We start from the raw sequence: 22,871 nt of genomic DNA on the forward strand, positions 1-22,871 counted from the left end.
ACCACTACACTACACTACACCCCCCCCCTGTCACTTATTAACCCTTTATAAACCACTGATCAGCCCATATAGACTCCCTGATCACCCCCCTGTCATTGATCACCCCCCTGTCATTGATCACCCCCCTGTCATTGATCACCCCCCTGTAAGGCTCCATTCAGAGGTCCGTATGATTTTTACGGATCCACGGATACATGGATCGGATCCGCAAAACGCATACGGATGTCTGAATAGAGCCTTACAGGGGGGTGATCAATGACAAGGGGGTGATCACGCATATAGACTTCCTGATCACTTCCCTGTCATTGATCACCCCCCTGTAAGGCTCCATTCAGACGTCCGTATGATTTTTACGGATCCACTGATACATGGATCGGATCCGCAAAACACATGCGGACGTCTGAATGGAGCCTTACAGGGGGGGTGATCAATTACAGAGGAGTGATCACCCATATAGACTCCCTGATCACCTCCGTCATTGATCACCCCCCTGTAAGGCTCCATTCAGACGTCCGTATGATTTTTACGGATCCACGGATACATGGATCGGATCCGCAAAACACATACGGACGTCTGAATGGAGCCTTACAGGGGGGTGATCAATGACAGAGGGGTGATCACCCATATAGACTTCCTGATCACCCCCTGTCATTGATCACCCCCCTGTCATTGATCACCCCCCTGTAAGGCTCCATTCAGACGTCCGTATGATTTTTACGGATCCACGGATACATGGATCGGATCCGCAAAACACATACGGACGTCTGAATGGAGCCTTACAGGGGGGTGATCAGTGACAGGGGGGTGATCACCCCATATACACTCCCTGATCACCCCCTGTCATTGATCACCCCCCTGTAAGGCTCCATTCAGACGTCCGTATGATTTTTTACGGATACATGGATCGGATCCGCAAAACACATGCGGACGTCTGAATGGAGCCTTACAGGGGGGTGATCAATGACGAAGGTGATCAGGAAGTCTATATGGGTGATCACCCCTCTGTCATTGATCACCCCCCTGTAAGGCTCCATTCAGACGTCCGCATGTGTTTTGCGGATCCGATCCATGTATCCGTGGATCCGTAAAAAATCATACGGACGTCTGAATGGAGCCTTACAGGGGGGTGATCAATGACGAAGGTGATCAGGGAGTCTATATGGGTGATCACCCCTCTGTCATTGATCACCCCCCTGTAAGGCTCCATTCAGACGTCCGCATGTGTTTTGCGGATCCGATCCATGTATCCGTGGATCCGTAAAAAATCATACGGACGTCTGAATGGAGCCTTACAGGGGGGTGATCAATGACGAAGGTGATCAGGGAGTCTATATGGGTGATCACCCCTCTGTCATTGATCACCCCCCTGTAAGGCTCCATTCAGACGTCCGCATGTGTTTTGCGGATCCGATCCATGTATCCGTGGATCCGTAAAAAATCATACGGATGTCTGAATGGAGCCTTACAGGGGGGTGATCACCCCATATAGATTCCCTGATCACCCCCCTGTCATTGATCACCCCCTGTAAGGCTCCATGTAGACATTTTTTTGGGCACAAGTTAGCGGAAATTTTTTGTTTGTTTTTGTTTTTTCTTACAAAGTCTCATATTCCACTAACTTGTGTCAAAAAATAAAATCTCACATGAACTCACCATACCCCTCACGGAATCCAAATGCGTAAATTTTTTTAGACATTTATATTCCAGACTTCTTCTGACGCTGTAGGGCCCCTAAAATGCCAGGGCAGTATAAGTACCCCACATGTGACCCCATTTTGGAAAGAAGACACCCCAAGGTATTCCGTGAGGGGCATATTGAGTCCATGAAAGATTGAAATTTTTGTCCCAAGTTAGCAGAAAGGGAGACTTTGTGAGAAAATACAAAAAAAAACAATTTCCGCTAACTTGTGCCAAAAAAAAAAAATTCTAGGAACTCGCCATGCCCCTCACGGAATACCTTAGGGTGTCTTCTTTCCAAAATGGGGTCACATGTGGGGTATTTATACTGCCCTGGCATGTTAGGGGCCCGAAAGCGTGAGAAGAAGTCTGGGATCCAAATGTCTAAAAATGCCCTCCTAAAAGAAATTTGGGCCGCTTTGCGCATCTAGGCTGCAAAAAAGTGTCACACATGTGGTATCGCCGTACTCAGGAGAACATGCTGGGTGAGATAAATATCTTGGTCAAATGCCAACTTTGTATAAAAAAAATGGGAAAAGTTGTCTTTTGCCGAGATATTTCTCTCACCCAGCATGGGTATATGTAAAATGACACCCCAAAACACATTCCCCAACTTCTCCTGAGTACGGCGATACCAGATGTGTGTCACTTTTTTGCCGCCTAGGTGGGCAAAGGGGCCCACATTCCAAAGAGCACCTTTCAGATTTCACAGGTCCTTTTTTACACATTTTGATTTCAAACTACTTACCACACATTAGGGCCCCTAGAATGCCAGGGCAGTATAACTACCCCACAAGTGACCCCATTTTGGAAAGAAGACACCCCAAGGTATTCCGTGAGGGGCATGGCGAGTTCCTAGAATTTTTTATTTTTTGTCACAAGTTAGCGGAAAATGATGATTTTTTTTTTTTTTTTTTTTTTTTTTTTCCCTTACAAAGTCTCATATTCCACTAACTTGTGACAAAAAAAAAAAAAATTCCAGGAACTCGCCATGCCCCTCACGGAATACCTTGGGGTGTCTTCTTTCCAAAATGGGGTCACTTGTGGGGTAGTTATACTGCCCTGGCAATTTAGGGGCCCTAATGTGTGCGAAGTAGTTTGAAATCAAAATCTGTAAAAAATGGCCTGCGAAATCCGAAAGGTGCTCTTTGGAATGTGGGCCCCTTTGCCCACCTAGGCTGCAAAAAAGTGTGACACATCTGGTATCGCCGTACTCAGGAGAAGTTGGGCAATGTGTTTTGGGGTGTCATTTTACATATACCCATGCTGGGTGATATAAATATCTTGGTCAAATGCCAACTGTGTATAAAAAAATGGGAAAAGTTGTCTTTTGCCAAGATATTTCTCTCACCCAGCATGGGTATATGTAAAATGACACCCCAAAACACATTCCCCAACTTCTCCTGAGTACGGCGATACCAGATGTGTGACACTTTTTTGCAGCCTAGGTGGGCAAAGGGGCACACATTCCAAAGAGCACCTTTCGGATTTCACCGGTCATTTTTTACACATTTCGATTGCAAAGTTCTTCTCACACATTTGGGCCCCTAAATTGCCAGGGCAGTATAACTACCCCACAAGTGACCCCATTTTGGAAAGAAGACACCCCAAGGTATTTCGTGATGGGCATAGTGAGTTCATGGAAGTTTTTATTTTTTGTCACAAGTTAGTGGAATATGAGACTTTGTAAGAAAAAAAAAATAATAATAATAAATCATCATTTTCCGCTAACTTGTGACAAAAAACAAAAAGTTCTATGAACTCACTATGCCCATCAGCGAATACCTCAGGGTGTCTAATTTCCGAAATGGGGTCATTTGTGGGTTTTTTCTACTGTTTGGGCATTGTAGAACCTCAGGAAACATGACAGGTGCTCAGAAAGTCAGAGCTGCTTCAAAAAGCGGAAATTCACATTTTTGCACCATAGTTTGTAAACGCTATAACTTTTACCCAAACATTTTTTTTTAATCAAAGACATGTAGAACAATAAATTTAGCGAAAAATTTATATATGGATGTCGTTTTTTTTGCAAAATTTTACAACTGAAAGTGAAAAATGACATTTTTTTGCAAAAAAATAGTTAAATTTTGATTAATAACAAAAAAAGTAAAAATGTCAGCAGCAATGAAATACCACCAAATGAAAGCTCTATTAGTGAGAAGAAAAGGAGGTAAAATTCATTTGGGTGGTAAGTTGCATGACCGAGCAATAAACCGCTAAAGTTGTGGAGTGCCGATTTGTAAAAAAGGGCCTCGTCACTAGGGGGGTATAAACCTGTGGTCCTTAAGTGGTTAAGCAATTTTGAGCGTGGCATGGTTATTGGTGCCAGACGGGCCGGTCTGAGTATTTCACAATCTGCTCAGTTACTGGGATTTTCACGCACAACCATTTCTAGGGTTTACAAAGAATTGTGTGAAAAGGGAAGAACATCCAGTATGCGGCAGTCCTGTGGGCGAAAATGCCTTCTTGATGCTAGAGGTCAGAGGAGAATGGGCCGACTGATTCAAGCTGATAGAAGAGCAACGTTGACTGAAATAACAACTCGTTACAACTGAGGTATGCAGCAAAGCATTTGTGAAGCCACAACACGCACAACCTTGAGGCGGATGGGCTACAACAGCAGAAGACCCCACCGGGTACCACTCATCTCCACTACAAATAGGAAAAAGAGGCTACAATTTGCACGAGCTCACCAAAATTGGACTGTTGAAGACTGGAAAAATGGTTTCTTGAACATGACAATGAGTTCACTGTACTAAAATGGCCCCCACAGTCACCAGATCTCAACCCAATAGAGCATCTTTGGGATGTGGTGGAACGGGAGCTTCGTGCCTTGGATGTGCATCCCTCAAATCTCCATCAACTGCAAGATGCTATCCTATCAATATGGGCCAACATTTCTAAAGAATGCTATCAGCACCTTGTTGAATCAATGCCACGTAGAATTAAGGCAGTTCTGAAGGCAAAAGGGGGTCCAACACCGTATTAGTATGGTGTTCCTAATAATTCTTTAGGCGAGTGTAGATCTGGTATATAACTTCATTCATCGCATTACTGAAGTTGAGTTTATGGTCAATAGAGGGTGGCAGACAAAGCTTGAGTTAGAAACCCCTAGCCATTTTACTGTCATAACAAGTAGAGTATTTGCCCCTTCCATGCCAAGTAGGTGTGTGCAGTGTTGTAAGCCAGGCAATGCGCCTGGTACGCCGAGTACGTGTGCGCAGTATTGTAGACCAGTCGATGCCCCTCTGGATTCTGGAAAAATATATTCTAATTGGCTTTCCTAAACCTATCTGACTTGATAATTTGCATATATTTTACTCATAAATACAGAGGATCATTGTCTAGCCTCCAATAGTCATCACGTATATCAACTGGTCTCCATAATAGAAATAGTACCCACCCAGAGGTTCCCCCCTTAAGGCCTTGTAACTAGAAATGTTGTCATCTGCTTTTCTTCGATTAAGGGCTTTTGTCCTGAATGAACTAGTTGCAGATGTGAGGTTGGCTTAGCTATTATTCTAGCTTTGCTCGTCAGGGGACCTCGCCTCCCACCATCCAATCCATGGTTACAACATTTTGCTCTTTTTTTTTTTTTTCCCCTCAAAATAACTTGGGAGAGAAAAGGTTAATGTAAGCCTGGCATAAGTGTGGTTTTGAGATTCTGAATGTGGGAGGTGGTTGTTTTTAATCTGGTCTGGTTCGCCACTCTCTCTAATTAAAGAAACCACTTAATAAATATATGTTAGTCTCAATGAATGTCACCTTTTTATGACGTTTTAACGCGGAATCGGGGCACGGTGCTAACATGTTCCTAAATCAAACAGTATTCATTCTGTTCGGGCATGTGTTAAGAGCTAATAGGACATAAGGAGACCTGTTAGGACAGACCTTGCTCGACTTACTTGTGGATTAGCCACTTATGCTTGCTGTAGTCCTGCCTGCTGCAGCACAATCCTGTATTGATACACGGACACTTCCCACCGTCCATTGCATACTCTCTGCTATAGCTGACATAGTCTGAGCTTGTTTTTTAGCTAAAGCTGGGAGTGGGAGTGTGAAATGGAGAACACAAACAATTTCACCTATTTCTCCCTTTTTCCTCCATTTATTTCTGATGAAATGCTTTAACCAAAGAAGCAATTGAGTAGAGCAGTATGGGGAAATACAAGGAAATTTTAAAAATCTACCACACATGCTATTTAAAAAATTTGTAAAGTCAATGACTGTTGATAACCTAAAAACTGGTTCTTGAATAGAGACCCCTCCTCCATAATACAGATTTCACTTTTATAGTAGTTATAGTCTTGTACATAGGAACAGTATTATAGTAGTTATATTCTTGTACATAGGAGCAGTATTATAGTAGTTATATTCTTGTACATAGGAGCAGTATTATAGTAGTTATATTCTTGTACATAGGAGCAGTATTATAGTAGTTATATTCTTGTACATAGGAGCAGTATTATAGTAGTTACTGTATATTCTTGTACATAGGAGCAGTATTATAGTAGTTATATTCTTGTACATAGGAGCAGTATTATAGTAGTTATTTTCTTGTACATAGGAACAGTATTATAGTAGTTATATTCTTGTACATAGGAGCAGTACTATAGTAGTTATATTCTTGTACATAGGAGCAGTATTATAGTAGTTATATTCTTGTACATAGGAGCAGTATTATAGTAGTTACTGTATATTCTTGTACATAGGAGCAGTATTATAGTAGTTATATTCCTGTACATAGGAGCAGTATTATAGTAGTTATTTTCTTGTACATAGGAACAGTATTATAGTAGTTATATTCTTGTACATAGGAGCAGTATTATAGTAGTTATATTCTTAATCAAATTTCTTTTTATTGAAGAAAACGCAAATAGTCATGTGACAATTCAATCACTTAAATACCAGGCGCAGCTGGACAAATGCTTATTCACTAAGCGCATGAATTCAAGTGCAGTGGCGACATGACTCAATAATGTGCATAAAAGTAATTAATACGGAAAAGTAAAGACAAGACATGGGAAGAGGGGAGGGGGAAAGGAGGTAAGGGGGGGGGTAATAGATGTCTATCATATGCTTCGTGTGAATCTAGAAGTTACGATAAAGCTTCCAAGGGGACCATGTTTTGATAAACTTTGCTCTAGAGTGAGTCTCCCAGTGTGCAAGCTCCTCAAACCGGTAAAGCTGATCCACCTTCTCGGTCCACATCAAGAGGGATGGAGGAGAATCATTTCTCCATAACAATGGAATCAATAGGCGAGCTGCTGTTATAAGCATAGTCGGTAGATTTAACCTTGAGGGGGTCAGCGTGTCATTAGGACACCATAACATTAGGAGCTTTGCGTCTAATCTAACCTGGTTTTTACAGATCTTATTTATAATAGTTTCGATCTCTATCCAGAAAGGCCGGATCTTTTCACAATTCCACCATATATGAGAAAGAGAACCAACATCTCCTCCGCACCTCCAGCAACGGTCGGGGATATCAGAATTGATCTTATGTAGATATTCTGGTGTTTTATACCATCTTGTGAGCAATTTGTATGAGTTAGCTTGTATCTTAATGCAACGGTTGAATCCGTGTGAGTGTGTGAGGATAAAAGCTTTCTCAGGTTCTGACAAAGTTATGGATAACTCCTTCTCCCAAGCTGAGAGAAACCACAGATCTGGAGGGGCGGAGGAGAGCAGCTCCTTGTATAATGTGGAGAGAGGCTTCCGCGGGCGTTGGCCTACTGAAATCTTCCCCTCCATCCATGAGGGATCATTTGTGGGCCGTGGGACCTTTTCAATAAGCTTTAGGTCCTTTTTAAAGGCCATAACTGCCAAAAAGGAAGCCTTTTGGACCTTTGGAAGAGCGAAAACATCACTCCAATTTAAAGCACCAGACTCAGATATAATGTCTTGTAACCTTAAGCTAGATAGTAGGGCCCAAATTCCTGATGGTGCAGTGGTGGCGGGATGAATATGGGCCTGAAGCAGGTGCAGGGGGATATTCATACTAGGGAACTTAAGAACTGACGCCTGATATAGTTTGGACCACTCCAACAGTAAGCCCTTCCACAAAGGCGAGGCATAAATGTTATTAGCAGTACTTTTCCGCAAACCCCATAAGACCAGTTTATCTTTATAGGTGAGCATATCACACTCCAATTGGGAGACAAGATTGAGAGGGCGCCAGGAGAGGAGGCTTAGAGCTCTGCTTATCATTGCCGCTTTATAGTAAAGGTATATGTCTGGCAGGCCAAAACCTCCCAATCTTTTCTCCCGAGTGAGGGTGGTGTATGCTATTCTGGGGGGCTTACCCGACCATACAAATGCTGAGAAGATTCTGCGGACCTCCACAAAGAAGGAATGGGGTAGCCAAATTGGTAGTGTTTGAATGAAGTAAAGTAGTCTAGGGACAATGAAGGCTTTAATATAATTCTTCCTTCCAATCCATGAAATGAACGGGAGTTTTAGGGATTGCAGGTGTGCTCTAATAGATCTAAGTAAAGGGGCCTGGTTAAGCTCGTAAAGGTCCTCTGGATTCGCTGATATATGGGTGCCCAAAAATGGGATTGACTTGGGGGCCCACGTAAATGCCGTGGAGCGTTTGATCATTTCTATGGAAGTGGCTGAGCAGGAAATATTTAGGGCCTGTGACTTACCATAATTGATCTTGAAATTAGAGACCAAACCATATTCCTCAAAAAGAGCTTGGAGCCTGGGAAATGAGGTCGTGGGATTGGACGTGATGACTAAGAGATCATCTGCAAAGGCAGCTGTCATATGGGTATGAGATCCCAAGGTAATCCCTTGTATGCCCGGATCTTGCCTAATTTTAGCCAGCAGTGTCTCCATAACAATAACAAAAAGGGCCGGTGATAGTGGGCAGCCTTGCCTCGTCCCATTGGTAATGGGGAAAGTTGGAGAGAGTGTGCCATTGATCCGAATCCTGGCAGAGGGGAGCGAATAGAGTGAGAAGATGGACTGGATGAACTGGTCCGGAAGGCCAAATTTTGACAGTGCCCGAAACATAAAATGCCAGTTGATCCTGTCAAAGGCCTTCTCTGCATCTGTACTGAGAAGGGCTAGCGGTATAGAATTCCGCCGAGCATGCGTAATTAAGTGTATGATGCGAACCGTGTTTTCACTCCCCTGTCTGCCAGAGACGAATCCTACCTGCTCCTTATTGATAATGTCAGGGAGAACCGACTGGATCCTATGGGCCAAAATCTTAGCCCACCATTTCACATCAGTGTTCAAAAGCGAAATAGGGCGGTAGCTCCCGCAGTTTAGGGGGTCCTTATTTTCTTTGTGAATTACTGTGATATGGGCCGATAGCGATTGTGGGGGGAGGGAACCTCCTTGGAGTAAGTAATTACAAAGGATGTTAAAGTGTGGGATCAGGATGTGCTTAAAGGTTTTGTAGTAGGAGATGGTAAAGCCATCAGGGCCTGGGCTTTTCCCGGAAGGTATGGAGGAGAGGACCTTGCTGATTTCAGAATCCGTGATGGGGGACAAGAGTTGGGCCGACTGTGATGGAGTGATAGTGGGCAGCTGGAGGGAGGAGAGGAATTTCTCAGTTGCTTCCCCTATTTGGGCTGGCGAGAGTTGGTTTGGTGGCTCTAAGTTATATAGGTCCCTATAGAAGGCACAAAAGGAATCTGCTATGTCTGGGGTGCTTTTATGTAGCGTACCTTTGGCATCCTTGACAGCTGCGATAAAGGAATCAGCTTTCTGTTTTTTAACTAAGGCTGACATTAGCCTATTCCCTTTATCTCCATGGGCATATGACCGAAATTTGGCACGTAAAAGTAGTTTGGCTGACGTGACATTCAGCAAATTCTTAAGCTTTGTGCGAGCCTCTGACAGGTCCGAGGCACATCTAAGGGCCTGCGAGTTTTTGTGCGTTATTTCTAGCGCTTGTATCTGGGAGAGGAGGGTCGCTACTGCTTGGTTCCGCTGTTTTTTAATATGAGCCCCTAGAGCTATCAGCTCACCTCTCAGAACTGCCTTGTGGGTCTCCCAAGTGATGGAGGGGGAGGGCGCGTCCGGGCCTAGGGTGTTAAGTGTGAAAAATTCAGTTATGATAGAGGACAATTTAGCGACATGGGAGGGGTCAGAGATAATGGTCTCATTAATACGCCAATTCCATTCCCTCTTTGGGAGGTCCTGCAGAGAAACACTCAGAAATACAGGGGCATGGTCAGACAGGGTGATGTTCCCTATGTGGGATCGGATAGCCCTATTTGCATGGGTTTTAGACAGGAATAGATAGTCAAGTCTATGGTAGGAGGATTTAGCGGCTGAATAGAAGGTGTAATCCTTACTAGAGGGGTTCGTGGTGCGCCAAATATCTATTACACCTAACCTATGTAAGGCGAGTTTGAGGCGCCGTAAGCGTACATGTGTAATGGCGGACTTCCCATTTGAGGAGTCTATGGAAGGCTCCAGGGTGACATTGAAGTCGCCGCCTAGAATCACCATTCCCTCCTTAAAGGTGGATAACAAGCCAAGGGTCTGAACGAGCCAAGCAACCTGCCCTCTATTGGGAGCATATACAGTTGCCAGGGTAACAGGTGTGTCAGCGATAGTGCCCTTAACAAACAGGTAACGACCCTCAGGGTCCGAGGAGACAGCAGAATGCTTGAAGGGGAGCTGTTTGTGGATCGCTATGCTGACACCCCTGCTAGCCGAACTATACGTGCTATGGAACCATTGGGAAAACCTTTTGGGGGGCAATTTGGGGGTCTTACCCTCTCTGAAGTGGGTTTCCTGGAAGAATGCTATAGACACTTTATCCCTTTGTAAAAGGGCCAGGATTTGGGACCGCTTGCAAGGCTCGTTCATTCCCCTAGCGTTCAGGGAGGATATCACAACGGACGACATTCTAAAATAGAGAAAAAATAATCAGCATCTACATAGACTCTATATGACATCTGACTCCAATGGGGAGGGGGAGACACAAGAGGGAAGGAGGGGAGACAAACGGTTAATGAACACAACAATAGTGCAAGCCATTCTTGCAACAGAAGCTCTACTGAGCACCTGACTATAGGGCGACCCTTTCTCATCACGGCTACCAGCCGGGGTCTGTCAGGTGGGGGGTCCCGCAGAGCTAAAGAGGGCCAATAACTGACCATCACAAGGGGGAAGGGTGACCCGTAGGTAAAGCCGGGTTAACCCCTGCAAACTAAGGTGAGAGCAGGGAGTGGGAGATGACCAGGCCATGGTAATACCCATAAAAGCCTGGAAGAAGAGGGATCCATTATTAAACAATAAACAGACAATAAGACACAGAGTCCCATATACTTAGAGTGGAACTGGAACAGAAAACGCAGAGAACCTATTCACGGTCCTATATTCAGGTCGGAGCTTGAGCAGAATTTTCAGCCCTGGTTTTGGGCCCTTTTCTTGTGCGGACGGAGCGCCATTCACCCGCATGGGGTGGCGGTAAGGGTGGGTCTTCTAGATCCGCCGGCATCCACGAGGGTATATCGATAGGGGTTAACCCCAGCTGGGACCAGCTAGCCTGTAGATCCGATGGTGAGCGGATAGTGATTTGGCGTCCGTTTTTAAGGACCGCAATGCCAAAAGGGTACAGCCATCTGAATGGGGTGGCAGCAGCTTTAAGGGCATCCAGGAGTGGGCGAAGAATACGCCTTTTAGCCAGTGTGGATGGGGCCAGATCTTGGAAAAACAGGATTGGCGTACCTTCATGCTGTAGCTGCTCCGCTTCTCTGCTGGCTCTCATCAGTGCGGCTGTATCGACATAGCTGAGGAGGCCGCAAATTACATCGCGAGGAGGATCTGAAGCTTTCGGTTTGGGCCTAAGCGCACGATGTATGCGCTCGATTATTATCCGATCCGATTTTCCGGCACCCAGGATATTCGCGAAAATTTCGCGAGCAACTTTATCGAGCGCCTCACTGGCAATCGATTCCGGAAGGCCGCGAATCCTCAGGTTCTTCCTGCGGCTGCGGTTCTCCTGGTCTTCAATTCTTAGAAGAGCTTCATTTAGCAGGTCGGTGTGGGATCGGATTACATTGTATGATTTCTCCTCTCTCTGCAGAGCAGCTTCCTGTGTGCTCTCAAGGTCAGACACCCGGCCCCCGATATCTCTGAGGTCTTCCTTTATCTCAGATAAGTCTTTCTTTATAGGGGCTAATGCTGTGTTAAGCACTTCAAGAAGTGCAGCTTTAGTGAAAGATCTCCCCTGTCTGCGCGATTTGCAGGTTGAAGCATCAGAGACACTCCCGGCATCTGAATCCTCCTCCTTGTCAGATAGCTGAGCCGGCGCCATCTTAGGTGTTTCAGCCGACCTGAGCTTCGGTTGTTTTCTTAGATATTGGTCCATATCTGGTTGTCTGGACCGAACTGGTGTGGGATCTGCTTGATCCTTGGATCTATCTTTACCCACTTTGCCCATCAGAGCGGTGCTGTAAGCTGATTATAGGGGTTAAAACACCGGCAAGGTTGAGGAGCTCAGCAACACACAGCCATTCAGCTAGGCAGCCAGGCTCCGCCCCCATAGTAGTTATATTCTTGTACATAGGAGCAGTATTATAGTAGTTATATTCTTGTACATAGGAACAGTATTATAGTAGTTATATTCTTGCACATAGGAGGCAGTATTATAGTAGTTATATTCTTGTACATAGGAGCAGTATTATAGTAGTTATATTCTTGTACATAGGAGCAGTATTATAGTAGTTATATTCTTGTACATAGGGGCAGTATTATAGTAGTTATATTCTTGTATATAGGAGGCAGTATTATAGTAGTTATATTCTTGTACATAGGAGCAGTATTATAGTAGTTATATTCTTGTATATAGGAGCAGTATTATAGTAGTTATATTCTTGTACATAGGAGCAGTATTATAGTAGTTATATTCTTAACCATATTTCTTTTTATTGAGATAAAAATTAAGGCCACACGCCCACACATGACAACAGTACAATAACATTGAGAGTCCACATAGTCATCCAGTGCACATATCATGTGTGAGCAATACAATCGATTGTCATCATCATCATCAGAGATACACATCAGAAGAAAAAGAAAGGGTAAAAAAGGGGGGGGAGGACAATCAGGGAGACAGGGGTAGGAAACCAGGAAAGGGAGGGTTCCTGCTCTATCATGCAAAATTCCTGTGTAACTTCCACGGGGACCATAGCTTTAGGAAGCAGTGGCGTGAGTTTGTCTCCCAGTGCGCCAGTTCCTCAAAGCGGTAGAGTTGATCAACCTTATCCGTCCACATATTGAGAGATGGAGGGGAATCAGCTTTCCATAAAAAGGGGACCAGTAATTTAGCTGCAGTAATCAACATTGTTGGGAGGTTATTCTTGGCGGGGGTTAGTGAGCTATTAGGGCACCACAATAGGATAAGTTTTGCATCCAAGACGATCTTGGTTTTGCATATACTATTGATCATGGATTCTAACAACTTCCAAAACGGCTGGATCTTATGGCAGAGCCACCAGATATGTGACAATGAACCAGTTTCTACGCCACACCTCCAGCATGCTACAGGGACCTCAGGGTTAAGTTTGTGTAAGAATTCAGGAGTTTTATACCATCTACTTAATAGCTTAAAAGAGTTCTCCTGAACTCTCACACAACGACTGAAGCCGTGTGAGTGGGCCAGGACAAAGGCCCTCTCCGGTTCTGACAGGGTCAGAGAAAGCTCTCGTTCCCATGAAGTCACATAACCAAGCTCCGGTGGTAAGAAGGAAAGCATTTCCCTATACATCTGGGATAATGGTCTAAGGGGGGGCTTAGGGGCCAGGACCTTCTTCTCAAGCCAAGAGGGGGCGCTACTACCAGCGAAGGGTCCAGCACACAACTTAATATCCCTTTTGAAATCCGCCAAATGGAAAAAGGGGGCCGCCTTAACCTCGGGGCGATCCACTATCAAGTCCCACTGCAAACTACCATCTGGGAGAAGGACATCCCGCAGGGACAGGTCAGCGAGCCTAGACCAAATCCCAGAGGGGTTTGACACAGATGGGTGAATATAGCTTTGCAATAATTTGAGAGGCATACAGGGATTGGGAAAGCTAAACAGCTGAGATTGAACCATTTTAGACCATTCTACTAGCATCCCTTTCCAGACCGGGGAAGAGGCGTAATGATTGGCTGAGAATGGCCTAACACCCCATAAAGTAAGCTGGTCTTTGTAAGTGAGCAGTACAGACTCAAGACGTGAGCAAAGGGAGCTAGACTGGCGGGACAGGGTAGCCACACATCTACATAACTGAACCGCAGTGTAATATGACTTTACATCTGGCATCCCAAAGCCTCCGAACTTCCTGTCTCTTGTGAGGACAGAGTAGGCAATGCGTGGCGATTTGCCATTCCAAAGGAAGCGCGTGAACACTCGGCGAACCTCTGTGAAGTATGAATTTGGTAGCCAAATAGGAAGGGCTTGCAGCAGATATAGAAATTTTATAGTAGTTATATTCCTGTACATAGGAGCAGTATTATAGTAGTTATATTCTTGTACATAGGAGCAGTATTATAGTAGTTATATTCTTGTACATAGGAGCAGTATTATAGTAGTTATATTCTTGTACATAGGAGCAGTATTATAGTAGTTATATTCTTGTATATAGGAGGCAGTATTATAGTAGTTATATTCTTGTACATAGGAGCAGTATTATAGTAGTTATATTCTTGTATATAGGAGGCAGTATTATAGTAGTTATATTCTTGTACATAGGAGCAGTATTATAGTAGTTATATTCTTGTACATAGGAGGCAGTATTATTGTAGTTATGTTCTTGTACATAGCATGTAGTATTATAGTAGTTATATTCTTGTACATAGGAGCAGTATTATAGTAGTTATATTCTTGTACATAGAAGCAGTATTATAGTAGTTATATTCTTGTACATAGGAGGCAGTATTATAGTAGTTATATTCTTGTACATAGGAGCAGTATTATAGTAGTTATATTCTTGTACATAGGAGCAGTATTATAGTAGTTATATTCTTGTACATAGGAGCAGTATTATAGTAGTTATATTCTTGTACATAGGAGGCAGTATTATAGTAGTTATATTCTTGTACATAGGAGCAGTATTATAGTAGTTATATTCTTATACATAGGAGCAGTATTATAGTAGTTATATTCTTATACATAGGAGCAGTATTATAGTAGTTATATTCTTGTACATAGGAGCAGTATTATAGTAGTTATATTCTTGTATATAGGAGGCAGTATTATAGTAGTTATATTCTTGTACATAGGAGCAGTATTATAGTAGTTATATTCTTGTACATAGGAGGCAGTATTATTGTAGTTATGTTCTTGTACATAGCATGTAGTATTATAGTAGTTATATTCTTGTACATAGGAGCAGTATTATAGTAGTTATATTCTTGTACATAGCATGTAGTATTATAGTAGTTATATTCTTGTACATAGGAGCAGTATTATAATAGTTCAATTCTCTCAATTCTGTTATTCTTAGCACGTGGTTGGAGCTGTAAGGAAAGGTGTGGTGAGATCCGAAATGATGACAGTGCGTGTTATTGCTCTGATGATTGCCTGGCTAGAGGTGACTGCTGCACTGACTATCAGACGACGTGTAAAGGTAATTACTTTTTATTGTTTCCAGACAATTGGTGTACATTTTTAGGAGCTGATTTGTAATCTCTGGTTGACCAATAATTATCTTCTACTTGACACATTGGGGAAATTTATCATGAAGGAAATATTTGAAGTTTTGCTTGAGTCTACGTTGATTTACTTTTATGCCACATGCATCAAATATCGCATGTAGTTTGATAAATGTGTCTGATCATTAAATTTCCCCCATCTACTCTGGAATTCTGGCTTAAAAAAAAGTCGCATAATAAGGGTTTTACAACTTTTTTGAGTTCACTAGCGAAAAATTTGGCAACTTTTGGGCATTTTTACACCACTCACTCCAGTTTTGAAAAATGGCTATAAGATGGGCATGGTTATCTCTGTTATTGAGTTTCTTTGCTCATTTATCGCTGGTACTTGTCACTTAAGTCATAAACTCACTCCAGTACAGGCATGTAGTAGGAAAACTGGAGTAGCGTTTCTAGACAGAATTGTTAGGTTTTGCACATGTGACATTTGATAAATTTGATGGAAAGTACTTCAACACAGACTCAAGGAAAACTGACTTCAAATATTACCCTCATGATAAATATAAATTCTTCCCAATGTCTAGAAAAGCTACTCCAGTTTTCTTCTTCTACTGGAGTGAGATTGCAACAATTTTTTTTTTTTTGTACAACCTTTAAAAAAAAAAAAGACTTAAATCTGGAGTGAATCTGATTGACATAGGTAACCACAGACATATTTCAAAACTGGAGTGAGTGGGGCAAACATGCAAAAAGTTGCAAAAGCCCTATTTTGCGACCTTGGGGCTAAAATTCTGTAGTGAAGCCATGATAAATCGGGGCCATTGTCATTTCTCGTATCAGCTGTGGTATATAATTGGATGGTTGATACAATAGTTGGTTTTGGATGTTAGTTGTTTGATTTAAGTTTAAGGCCTCATGCACACAAACTTATTTTCTTTCCGTGTCCGCTCTGGTGTTTTTGCTCCATGTGCATCCGTTTCCGTATGTCAGAATTTATGTTCCGCAAAAAAATAGAATATGTCCAGAATATGTTCCGTTCCGCAAAATACCGAATGCACACGGACGTCATCCATATTTTTTGCAGATTCGTTTTTTGCGGACTGCAAAATACATACAGTCGTGTTCATGAGGCCTAAAGGGGTATTCCAGTTGGTACAAGTTACCCCCTATCCACAAGATAAACGATAACTTTAAGATCGGTGGCGGTCCTAACACTGTAACCCCAGCCGATCACGAGAACCGGGGCCTTGTACCACCTGCAGATCTCCTGCTGCTCCCCTGAAACGACCTGTGCGGCTGGTCCCACCTGTGATCGTCCATTTCATTCACTTCTATTGGAGTTCCGGAGATAGCTGAATACAGCGCTCCACTGTCTCTGGACCTCCCATAGAAATTAATGGAACGGCCGCACACGTGTGACCGACTTCTCCAGTCATTTTAGGGGAGTTTCAAGGGGCTTTCAGGGGGTACGGGGCCCCTTTTCTCGTGATCAGTGGGGGTCCCAGCTGTAGGACCCCCACCTATCCTAAAGTTATCCCCTATCTTGTGGATAGGGAATAACTTGTACCAACCAGAATACCCCTTTGAAGGTTTCAAATAAAAAATAATAGGTGGCCACAGACCTTAATCTCGGCTGAAACCACCAACTTCCGTAGGACTGGCAGACTGGCTGACCATCTCTAATGTTTTTGGTGGTGACGCTCTCCCTTGATGTCGGGAATAAAGGTTAGGCATGTTGAATTTCAATATGCCTGATCATAGGCGTGCACAGCCTAATTTTTTATCAAATAAAAAAACACTTACCTCTCTGCTCCTGGACGCCGCCGCTCCTCCCCACCCGTGATTTTCTTTCTCCTGATGTCTGCTCTCAGCTGGGCGCTCTGAACTGGGTTGCACAGCGTGACAGCTGAGGACCAGGAAGCGGTAAGTACAGAGCGTTCACCGCTTCCTGGTCCTCCTGTACTAATGAGCACTTCCAAAATGGGAATCGCTTCATTAGTATTCGCCGGCCAGCAGGGCTCAAGCGACAGCTGCTGGAGGTGACAGAACCTCAATTTTGTGGCTTGATTAGGGTGTGCCCAGGCACACCCCATGCGCACGCCTATGTGCCTGATCCTTTTGTTCTTAAAAGTGGTTGACCAGGATTTTGCTATCGATGACCTATGCTCAGGAATGGCAATAAATATCAGATTGGCTTGTATCCAACGCCCTGAACTTTTGCCCATCAGCTGCCCAAACTACACAGCCCAGTCCATTGGGTACTGGATGGGTCTGGTAACTGCAGCCCTGCTCCCATTCACATCAGCAGTGTAGTTCCAGCTTTTGATAGGTTTGGGTGTGGGTTGTTGGACCCTACCGATCTGATATTGTTAGCCTGTGCTGAGGATAGGCTGTCAATATAAAAATCCTGTACAACCCCTTTAAGAGACATAAGCCACTTCCAGAGGTGTCTGGCAGTGGCTTACTTCCCTTTCCATATTGAGCACACATGCATGCTCAGCTCAATGTCAGTAACACCTGGATACGAGCAGTGTATAATGTGATGGAAAAATCATGAATCCAGCCAGCAAAGAAGGCAATATGGACAATCACAATACATTAGTAAGGCCTCGTTCACACTTCAGTGTTTGGTCAGTGATTTCCATCAGTGATTTGTGAGCCAAAACCAGGTGCAGCTCTAAACATAGAACAGGAGCAGATCTTTCCCTTCTACCTAATGTCTATGGAGGCTCCACTTCTAGTTTTGGCTCACAAATCACTGATGGAAATCACTGACCAAACACTGAAGTGTGAACTAGGCCTAAGTGCCTTGTATTAACTTCCTCTACATGATAAATGCCATTTGAAGTGAGACAACCCCTTTAGGACTAGGACCACACCAGTAGCCAAGGGGGAAATATGGACAATCACAATACATGTTAGTTGCCATATTAGAGCTGTAATAACCTCTGGGAGGGAAGGATACCTCTGTAATACAGTATTGTATAACCATACGGCAGTGTATAGACACACTTCTGCTCCATAGGGACTGTGTTCCCCATACATGCTTAATTTTCCTATTTCGACATATATTTTTTAGGTGGAACTCGTTGGGTGGATGATGATTGTGAAGAAATTAAGCATCCTGAATGTCCAGCAGGGTAAATATAGCCTTTTTTTATTAGTCTGAAAGAGGTACCGGTATTCTACTTATTTAAATATAGTTCTGCAGATTTTCCATTGACTAATGCGCTGGGTTTTATTTTCTTTCCTTCCCCTGATCTCCTAACCATCTGCAGGAACATAAATGCTGCTTACAGTACTGCTTGTGCTGGTGTTACCATGGTAACATCCTGTCATGTGAGCTCCAGTAGAACACATTCGTAACAGTGGAGGTCACATGACAGCATGTCGATGCACAGTTAGTCTTTGCTACCATGACAATCCCAGAGCAAGCATTCATGTTAACAGTATGTGTATCTGCAAGTTAGGAAATCTGAAGGAGAGAAAATCTCATTCTAATATTCCAAAAGAGAGCTTAAAAATGTATATCTGAGCCATGTTTTTGGAATCTCAGACAATACTTTCCTTCTCTGTAGGTTTCTCCGTCCTCCTTTGATCATCTTCTCAGTTGATGGATTTCGCGCTTCATATATGAAGGAAGGAAACAAAGTTTTGCCCAATATATACAAGCTAAGTAAGTGCCATAGTTTTAATATTTTCAATTTATTTGTCTTTGTATCACAGTTTTTCTATGTGACCCCGCTAAGCCTTAGTGGCTGATTAGAGAGAGGAGCGACAGATTCCATTTTATTCTTGATATTCATACACACTGATGTCTGTATTATTTCCTAAGTCATATATGCACCTTGTACCCCAAGTAATGGTCTTTATTTTTAATGCATATATGCTTTTGTAAAACCCACTTTGCTCCATTTTCTAGTATCTTCAGAATCAATTTTTATACAATTTTTTAAATGTATTTTTACATGCATATATGAATTTGCAGAAAAGACATATTAAATCATTTAACTGTGAAATGTAATAGATAGTCATTTTGAGAATTACTTTGTTCTTTACTTAGGAACATGTGGAACACATACTCCTTATATGAGACCCGTTTACCCCACAAAAACATTTCCGAATTTGTATACGCTGGCAACGGTAAATGATCATGGTTATTTTTTTATATTGTTTTTGTCTAATTTTTCATCAGTAATGGACTCAAGTACATTGACGTTTCTGGGCCCTATTGTAAAATCTGTAATCTCTGGGTCCTCCAACTATTTCACCTGCCATTTATGGTACTGGTCTCCTAATATGGTAAAGAGGGACATTTAGGTAAAATCGTTTTCAAAAATTTACTGCTACTTAAAAAAAAAAATTATAATCTGGCTTTAAAGGTAACTTATCATTAGAAAAAGATTTTTTTTATTTTTGTTTAAATCATGAAAAATTTACATTTTTGGTGATAGATGATTGTCAGAGTTGATCTTTTCTGTCCTTATCCAATGACCTCTGCACAGGTCACAGAGCATGCCTAGAAAACTCTCCCATAGAAGTCACTGAGGTCCTCTCCAGACCATTGTGTCTATAGCCTATGGGTCTGCCATAAAGCAATTTTCTTAATGCTTTTTAAATGCTGGTAAGAACAGCTCAGGCAAGATGGCCGCCCCTATAATCATGTTCAGAAAATAGAATAAATAAATCTGCAATCAGAAAATAAATCGGATTAGAAAAAAGGAGATGTGCTACCATCTGATTTTAACTGGCAGAGGTCTTTGTTAACAATATGGCATCCTATTTTCTGTACATAGCTGAGATACTCTACTAACTGCCTGTGGATTTTTTTTGTCTTGTCAGTCATTTGCGGAGCTGATAGGACTCCTTATCTCTGCTCTCTGACATTATAAACACTCATTATATTCAGTTCTTATCTTACTGATAAGAATGTGGCTTAAATAAGTGTTATGACATCTGAGTAGTTTAGAGATGGGCACAAAGGGAAAGTGCCAGTACCGGTCACACAGTTAGAGAAACAGTTAACCCTTTGTGACAGAATTGCTCAATATTTTTAATAAAGGCCAAATGCAAATATGATTTTTAGCCAAAAAGAAGTTAAATGCAATCATAAACAAAAATTGCCTCCAAAGGTGTACGTAGTATTTAAGTAATTGTAGTATATTTAGTAGAAATCTAAATCTGAGCAGAATTGCTTAGAAAAATCTCCCTCTCAACCCAAAGTGACGGAAAGTCAATTAGAAGACTCCTCTGATGTACAGAAAAATGAAAATTTATAGTATTATAGAGCTATTTTAAAGGGGTTGTCCAGTTTCAAGAGGAAACCGGACAACTCAGGGGATCGACCTGTAATAAAGAATAGATGACTACTCACCTGGCGGATCCTCTACTAACGCTCCCTTTCTCTTGACTTGGCTCTCTTTTCCTGGCAGTGACAGCACCTCAACAGCATGCGAATGCTGCAGCCAATCACTGACCTTTTCAGTGCACCTCTGAGACTAGTGATTGGCTGCAGCAGTCACATGTTGTCGAAGTGATGTCTTTGCTGCCATCAAGAAAAAGGAGCCCTTCCGGGAGAGCTGGAGTGGTGGCATGGAATCTGGCAAGTAAGTAGTCCTCTATTTTTTTTAATTTTATTACAGACTGATCCCCTGAGTTGTCCAACTTTCTCTTGCCACTGAATAACTCCTTTAAATATTACGATGTTTTTAATGCATAATCTATGGTAATTTCTATTTGCCCATTTATTCCATCCAATATTCTGTAATCTTTCACAATCTTTTTCCAGTTGTGTCCTATAGATAGATAGTTTTTGTTGATGACCTTAATGGGATGCATAAAAATAACAAAAGTCAGAAATTAGACCAATTTTAAATGATATGATTTATTTCCTTTTTATTTAAGGGGCTATATCCTGAATCTCATGGGATTGTTGGTAATTCCATGTACGATCCAGTATTTGATGCCAACTTCAGCCTTCGCTCACGAGAGAAATTCAATCACAGATGGTGGGGCGGGCAACCGGTAAGTGACAGTGTACAGTCCTGGCGATGAGCCTTCTTACAAGGAATAAATAATGTAGGATATAAAAATGTGCCTTCATTCGGGTTGTACCTTAGAGGGCTGCAACCTGACTTATATTTGTGTAAAACACAACTGTAGTGGCGAATTCGATGTGTTTTGAGATCATACAGATTATAAATGAGTCACATGTTCTTTATCTTTGCTTTTCAGATTTGGATTACGGCTGATAAGCAAGGAGTTAAGGCAGCCACATTCTTCTGGCCCATGTAAGTCCTCTGTACATCTTCCATAATTATTCGGCTATATTTAGGAAATTTTAAAACATTTTATAATATGGCTGCATTTTAGCTCCCTGGACCCGCTCACACATTTACTGAACCAAACTCGGAGCACTGTAGACCCTGTAGGAGTCCAGGTGTCGCCTTTCTCAATACGGAGGCTAAAACTAGGCCATGTTATAGTCGTTGGTGATTCCTTGAGTAATATACCATTTTAAAACATTGGTGGGGCGAGAGATTTTATGGAAACTTTTGCAAGAGAAAAATAGTGCAGTTACTGATTTCAACCAATCAGCTTCTAGATCTTTTTTTTTTTTTTTGCTATTGACAACTGCAGCGTTTTTCCTTTGCACTACTTTTATACAATCACCACCAATTCTATTGTATTTTTGCTCGTTTTAAGTGTTTCTTTTCTCTTCTAGAGTCATCACTCAGCAACGTAGAGTCATGACGGTACTACAGTGGTTGCATTTACCTGACAGTGAAAGGTATGTCACAGCATAGCTGTTCCTATCCACATTTAGGTACTTTGAAGGTATAATTCAGTTGGAATTTTTTAGACACATTTTGCTCACATGTAATTTTTTAAATATTTTTTTTGCCCATTTATATGGTTTATGAGGAAGCAATTGTGCAACCTCAAGCAAGGTACCACCTCAGTAGAACACTTATTCTCCAATAATGACCTTTTAAAATTAATATAATAGTATAAATTAGTTCATTATTTTAAAGTGACCTTCCAGCCAGGAGCTAAAACACTTATATGAAAATCAGGACTTGCTGGAGAGGATTACCTGCTGCTTAGTTACTTCAGATCTTGCTGCTTTGCTGTTTTTTAGCTCTGTTTTATTTTAGGGCAGAGTTGTGATCTGTGATTACAGTTTAGCTACAGTGATGAGTCTGAGACACACCCCTAAATTTTCATTGGTTCAGGTTGCAGCCTGAACCAATCATGATACAGGATGTGTGTCTCAGACCGGCTACAGTGCCTTCAGGGAGTCTGAGATAAACAGTACGCAAGGATCACAGCTCTACCCTAGTGGAGGTGAGCTAAAGCAGCCAAGCGGCAAGATTCGAAGAAAATAAATAGCAGGTAATCATCCCCTTTAGGTACTGACTCGTATTTCATTGTTTAGCTCCTGACTGGAGCGCTGCTTTAAAAGGGTTTTCCCATCTTAGACAATGGGGGCATATCGCTAGGATATGCCCCCATTATCTGATAGGCATATCGAGAACGGAGCGGGGAGCGCTGTGGCTGGAGGACCCCAGATTTCCCGGGGT

At 42.4% G+C, this 22,871-nt stretch overlaps 1 protein-coding gene across 4 annotated transcripts in view; it reads left to right on the plus strand.

Annotated features, from left to right (window-relative positions):
* ENPP2 (ectonucleotide pyrophosphatase/phosphodiesterase 2) overlaps nt 1-22,871 on the plus strand; it is a 116,321-nt gene that overhangs the window by 28,085 nt on the left and 65,365 nt on the right. For all 4 annotated transcript variants that reach the window (XM_044294377.1, XM_044294378.1, XM_044294379.1 and 1 more), the window contains exons 4-10: nt 15,141-15,263; nt 18,368-18,428; nt 18,867-18,964; nt 19,352-19,431; nt 21,193-21,312; nt 21,523-21,578; nt 22,013-22,078. In XM_044294377.1, coding sequence (XP_044150312.1) covers nt 15,141-15,263; nt 18,368-18,428; nt 18,867-18,964; nt 19,352-19,431; nt 21,193-21,312; nt 21,523-21,578; nt 22,013-22,078 — 604 coding nt within the window. The remainder of the gene's footprint in view (nt 1-15,140; nt 15,264-18,367; nt 18,429-18,866; nt 18,965-19,351; nt 19,432-21,192; nt 21,313-21,522; nt 21,579-22,012; nt 22,079-22,871) is intronic.

The sequence above is a fragment of the Bufo gargarizans genome, chromosome 5, assembly GCF_014858855.1.
Source record: "Bufo gargarizans isolate SCDJY-AF-19 chromosome 5, ASM1485885v1, whole genome shotgun sequence".
NCBI classification, from domain to species: domain Eukaryota; kingdom Metazoa; phylum Chordata; class Amphibia; order Anura; family Bufonidae; genus Bufo; species Bufo gargarizans.